We start from the raw sequence: 6,249 nt of genomic DNA, 5'->3' as shown, positions 1-6,249 counted from the left end.
TTCCCATATGTCTCTTAGTCATCTATTGCATTTTCATGCATTTTATTTCTCATGGTTTTATTAAAAATGATGTGATATTCCTCTTCAAGCACAATAAGCTAAGCAATACAAATAAAACCATGGGAAATTTTTTGCATAACACATTTATATATTTCATAAATCAATATGATCTGTAATATTTTTAATCTGTGATAGAACCCAGATATTTACACATTATTTTTCTGTACTATTTTCAATTTATCTTGAACATTGTTAATTCTAAAAAAAGAGTGGATTTGATTATATATTAATGGTGAATAAGGTTACCTTAAGAAAATAAATATATAATGTTAATAGTGACAAACAACTATAATCTTGACAGAATTTTTTGTACTGAAACAGCCTTTGAAAAATGTTCTTATAGTCTTACAATGTATATTACCAAATAGTTGCCATTATGTAGTGATTAAACTTGACATAAATAGTGTAATGAAATAACCATTTGTGCCTTCTTTGGACTTAGCAACTCTCTTCATGCAAATGTTATGCTTCTTTGTCACTTCATTTCCCTTTTCCAGTCCAAAGTTTCTTCATGACACTTTTCATCTCTGCATTTCTCAGAGTATAGATGAGGGGATTCAGCAAAGGTGTTATGACAGTGTAAAATACAGCCAGGTATTTATCGATTGGAAAGGTAGAGGGGGGTCTCACATACAGAAATATGCAAGGAACAAAGAAGAAAGCTACCACTGTGATGTGGGAGCCACAGGTGGACAAGGCCTTGCGCCTCCCTTCCTGACTCAGGTTCTTCAGGGAGTGCAGAATGACCATGTAGGAGATGATCAAGAGGGAAAAGATGACCACACAGATGACACCATCATTGGCCAGCACTGTGAGCCCAATAATGTAAGTGTCAGTGCAGGCAAGTTTTAACAAGGGGTACATGTCACAGCCAAAGTGGTCGATCACATTTGGTCCACAGAAGGGAAGGCTGTAAACAGAAAGGATGTGCAGTATAGCATGCACAAAACCACCAACCAAAGCCAACACCAAAAAGAGAACACACACTCCTTTGCTCATGATGGTCAGATAATGCAGTGGTTTGCAGATGGCCACATAGCGGTCATAAGCCATGGCCACCAGTAGCAAAATCTCAGCACCACCAAAGAAGTGCTCTAAAAAAAGTTGCGTCATACAAGCTTTGAAGGATATAGTTTTATTCACATGGAGTAAGTCAATCATCATATTTGGGGTAACTGTGTTAGAATAAACAGCATCCATAAGTGATAAATAACCAAGAAAGAAGTACATTGGTGCATCCAAGGCGGGGCTGAGCACCACAGTCACAACAATGAGTAGGTTGCCTACCATTGTCATCATGTAGATCAGCAAGAACACAGCAAACAATATTTTCTGAACTTGGGGGCTCTGAGTGAGCCCCAAGAGCACAAACTCAGTCACATTATTCCTTTGTTCCATATGTCCTTCTGTGTGTCCCTGTGTCACTGCTCAGAAGAAAATTTTCTACAAACAGAATTATTACTAGTGAGTCCATGAAATTTCAAGGTACACTATTGTTTATCCCATGAATAACCATTATGATTAATTATATTCCATAACTGAACAAGGTTATGATGTAAATTTGAAACACATCTGTAAGTTTAGTGATTTTATAGGCTAATGTCAACAGACATAAGTAGTCAGAGACATGCCGAACAATGACTTTCATAACAGAGAAATGAATCCCCCAACTAGGTTGTCATCTGGTTTTTAGTAATATAATGTAGAAAGACACTTCGAAAGTAAAAAATAAAAGTATCTTGAATATTTAACGTAAAATGACAGAAAATTAACTTTATATATACCACATAGTGACCAAATAAAAGTGATATTATGCTCGTGAATAGAGAAGAAATTTTTCAACTAGTACGAGGTATCTCTTTTTAGTTAAAATTTAACATATTTGATAATTTGAAATAATTCATCAATGTAGGAAACTGTGTCATAATTAACTGCATGAAATTAATGTTGATAAAAAGTTTGCTTAAAAAGTTTGTTTGTTGATAAACAGAGATACCACTTGAAATAGATCACAAACTTTAAAAAGTTATTTTAAAAACCATAAAGCAGTAACAAAGTGGACAGATGATATAATCAAGCAGCTTTAAGTTGAGTCAGTGATCAAAAAGACATGGTAAAATTCATTAGCAAACAGACTAAATGAATGAAATGTCATGTTATAAATGAAAACGATATGTTATAAATATTATACTTTAAAGTTATGAAGCTTTAAAATAGTTAAGAAGAAAAATGTTTTTTTGAAGTTTGAATTTTATAATTTTTGCAATAAAATTTCTCAGTATCTATGGAAATTAAAACTGCATATATCTTTCATCATAGCAACTATACACTGTATCAAAAGATATGGCAGGAAAATTAAATCTCTAGCAATTAAGAAAGGCTGCACACTTTGGCTTTGCAGCAATATTTTAATAATATTAAATAAAACGATAAAAATAAAAAAATAATTCTAAAACAAGATACAGACATATAGAATATAAAATTTATTAACTAGAAAACAGTCATTTAAATACTTACAGTTAAGTAAGTACTCAAGGGAAAATTTCCAAAAGTTAATTTGCAATAAGAAAAAAAATAATCCTATAAGTACATATAACATGATAATATTATAAGCAAATATAAAGGACTGTATATACGCAATTGTTAATGTTTGTGTGTGAGTCTACGGGCATTGGAACAATTACAGTATACATGATTGACTAAAGCACCATCTACATCTGTGTGTTGGTACAGTTAAATGTAAGGGTGATATGTGAAACATTAAAAAAACAAGATGATGGACCCAAGTTGATGAGGCTGATGGGAAGAGAAAGTTAAGGAGAGGTAAGAGAGAACAGAGAAAAGAGGAGGAGATAAGGCAAGTCAAACAAATGATACCTTAATAAAATTCATATTCACTGGCTCAGTATCAAAAGAAAATAGTCATAGAAATAACAGTCGTGCTTTAAATATTTCTTGACATATTGTTATATCTCACTGCACAAATTCTGCCCCTTTTCTTTACACAAGCGTGGATTATCTGTTTTTAGTTTTGTCCCGTATCTCTGATCGTGCATCATATTTGAACCTTTTTAAGGACCCTGCTTTTACAACTCTCCCCATAATTTCCCACATCATTAGTTTTCCTGCTTATCCAGTATTAGTTTTGTGGTCTGATTAATGCAGCGTATCTGCTTGTTGGATGAAGTTTATCCTTTGATCCACGTCTTTTTCAAGGAAGATATTACCTCGAGTCTCAGCTCTTCTTAGACAAATTTCTTCCTTTATTAAACCCGAAGATCAGTTTCCATCATACTCTTACTTGGTCAACCATTCCTAAGAATTTATATAAAAGTTTGTTTGCATAACTGTTACAATCTGTACTCTTCAGTAACTCATTTGACACTGGCAGATGCAACATCATCTTTTAATTTTTAATATTTTAAACAATATTTGCAGGATAATTCTCTTGATTCTGTTAAGCAATGTGTAGATACCTACATACAAAGTATTTTCCAAATATACTCAAAATTATTTGACAGGGACACTAATGGTAGAAAAGACGCATTTACTCTTAAGTTTTATAATGGTAAGACATCCAAGGAAGTGTTAAGATTGGAAAAAACTGTATGCATATTTTAGGAGTGATAAAATTACAATGTAATTTTGTATCAGAATCATATAGAAATTTTAAAAGATTATGAGTTGTGCTGTAATAAATCTACTGTACTTGCATAATGTAAACCGTAATTTAGAATATGACACATAAGTATTTCTCCTGAGTTACCTGAATATAAGCAGAGAGTCCTTCATTCAAGGTTCTGGGTTGGTGATTTTTCCCAGTCCCAAATGGCAACCACTTCACACACTGATTCTGTCTCTGGAACACAGAGCAAAACGCCACACACATCACTGCTGCATGTTGAAATGTTTCCATGGAGCGATCCTGCAATACTTTCTGGAAAGATAATTTAGATTATTTATAGAAAAAAAATGTTACTTTCTTAAATTGTTTTGGTTTCTAAAGTTAATACTATGAATGTCATATGAACACAAGAAATCTGACACTTAATTGTAAAAAAGAAATACTCAAAATTCAGTTTTGGCAATATTTTCTTGAGAAGAAATATTAAGTGTCACTTTAATATTTAATAGGTAAATTTATCAGAAAAAGGAATCAAACCTTACTGAGACACATATTTGCAATTGGGATTTTTTAAAATGAGAGAGGAATAATCAAATAGCTTTTAACATTTTGATTCCCTGTCAGATATACTATCTTGTTTTCATACGTGGCATTTGGCTTTGGGAAGTGTGAAGAATGGAGAAAAACCTATGATCCCCATTTCATCATGCTGTGAGTCTATCATTTTGATGTCTAACAGCAGTCAAGTGAACGGTTATAGTGCCAAACACTCCCAGAGGGGAAGAAAGAAGTCTGAAGGCGCTTTATGTATGTTGGTACCACAGCACCTAAGGTTGAATGCTTCCCGTGCTACATGTCCAAGAATGACTTATTCCTTAATTAAACTCACTGGCACCTTGGTGCTGACTCTGAGGGTAGGCTGTGCATCCCCAGAGATGTCAGAGAATAATAACAATCTAGAACGTGATTTCCAGGGACATACTCTCTGGAGAAATAGCATCATGAACAACTAGAGGTCACATCACAAAAGGAAACAATCCAGGATGAGCAGAAACAAAATATGAAAACAAATATCTAATTAAAAATCATGACATGTGGGTCAAAAAGGGAAATAAGAGAGATGTATATGAATGAAATGTATGACTGTTATATGCATATTTGTAGACAGCATGTTGAATTCCAGAATTTTATACAAGTAAAAGGAATTAATACAAAGAACTTTTCTCAAAACTTATGCACTACAATGCAGGCAAATTTGAGGATTATAGAGCTTAACAATTTTGTGTTGACATCCGAACTCACAAACAGCATTGAAGGAAACCAGTTTCTGAAGAAGTCATTGAAAACTAGAGCCAAATACACGTAAAGCCTTGTTCACCTCTAAGAGAGGGTCTATGTATCACAGTTTCAAACAATCCAAGCATTTGGATGTGTATTGAACAGGAAGTGGAAAAGAGAAATCAGATGTCAGACTGTTCTACTTTTTTGCAAGTATTCATGAAATATTCATCAAAATACACAACATAGAGATCATGACACATATTACTGTGTATCTCAAGGATTTAAATCATATGGCTTCCATCTATGATAATAAGAAATTCAACTAAAAATGGAGACCAAAAAATCTAACATAATGTTCCTCAAGCATTTAAAATTGAGTAATCTATGTGAATGTAAAATATGATGATCTGCCTAACTTGTTGAATTGTATTTTATTAGAAAAACAATTACAAAGAAATGCTAAACTCCGTGGAAAATAAGTCATTTTAGTATTACCATGAGTATCATTTTCTTTTCTTTATATTTAAAGATTCTTTCTGATTATGTTAAAAATAAAGTATTATTACTCTTCAAGAGTAACATGTGAAGCAATAATACAAAATTGTATATGTAAATCTTACAAAACAAAATAATAAGATTGACACTTCAAATATGTGTGATCTACTATGACTTGCTGAAATTCTGAAAAAATGCAATTTTATGTATAATTTTATTTTTGCCAAATATATTGTAGGCATTAGCTATTTTTTATGCTATCAGCACAAGTGCTTACATTCCTCGAGTGGAGTTGGTGGGTGAACAGAACATGTCTTCACTTTTCTTTTCATCCCCTCTCCACATCACTGCCTCCATGTCTTGATCCCCTCTCTGTTTGAGAATCATCTGTCTCCAATCTTCCTATCATTTATCTTCCATTTTAATTTTTAGTCATATTTTGGTTTTCAAATATAATTCTGAAAACAATGACTTTTTGTAAAAATCATTAAGAAAATCTCATTAAGTAAAGTGTTAGCTTTAATTATGGCACATAAGTTGATAGCCTCACATGAAACATTTCAACAAAAAATATCTATTTTCCTAACAAGTTCTAACAATCATAAAAATACATGTATGTTATTATAAGAATTCACATTGCATGTATTTTCTATTTTCAGTTATTAAACCTCAAGGAAATTTCAGCACACTGAAATAATCACACATGACTTTCCTGGAAGAAGCAACTCTTCATTGAACATAAATGAGACAAGTTCAATTTTGTTTGCTAGTCCTGAATACAGAAAACT

At 32.5% G+C, this 6,249-nt stretch overlaps 1 protein-coding gene across 1 annotated transcript; it reads right to left on the bottom strand.

Annotated features, from left to right (window-relative positions):
• Nucleotides 1–540: 540 nt before the first annotated feature.
• LOC100712912 (olfactory receptor 4A47-like) lies at nucleotides 541–1,458 on the bottom strand. The gene has a single exon (XM_003467816.4). The coding sequence runs from the start codon at nucleotides 1,456–1,458 to the stop codon at nucleotides 541–543; it is 918 nt and encodes a 305-aa protein (XP_003467864.3).
• Nucleotides 1,459–6,249: the final 4,791 nt, after the last annotated feature.

This window comes from Cavia porcellus, unplaced genomic scaffold (assembly GCF_034190915.1).
Source record: "Cavia porcellus strain 051 isolate PalLab524CR breed Dunkin Hartley unplaced genomic scaffold, mCavPor4.1 scaffold_17, whole genome shotgun sequence".
In the NCBI taxonomy this organism is placed as follows: Eukaryota; Metazoa; Chordata; class Mammalia; order Rodentia; family Caviidae; genus Cavia; species Cavia porcellus.
This window is presented reverse-complemented; position numbering and strand designations above follow the sequence as displayed.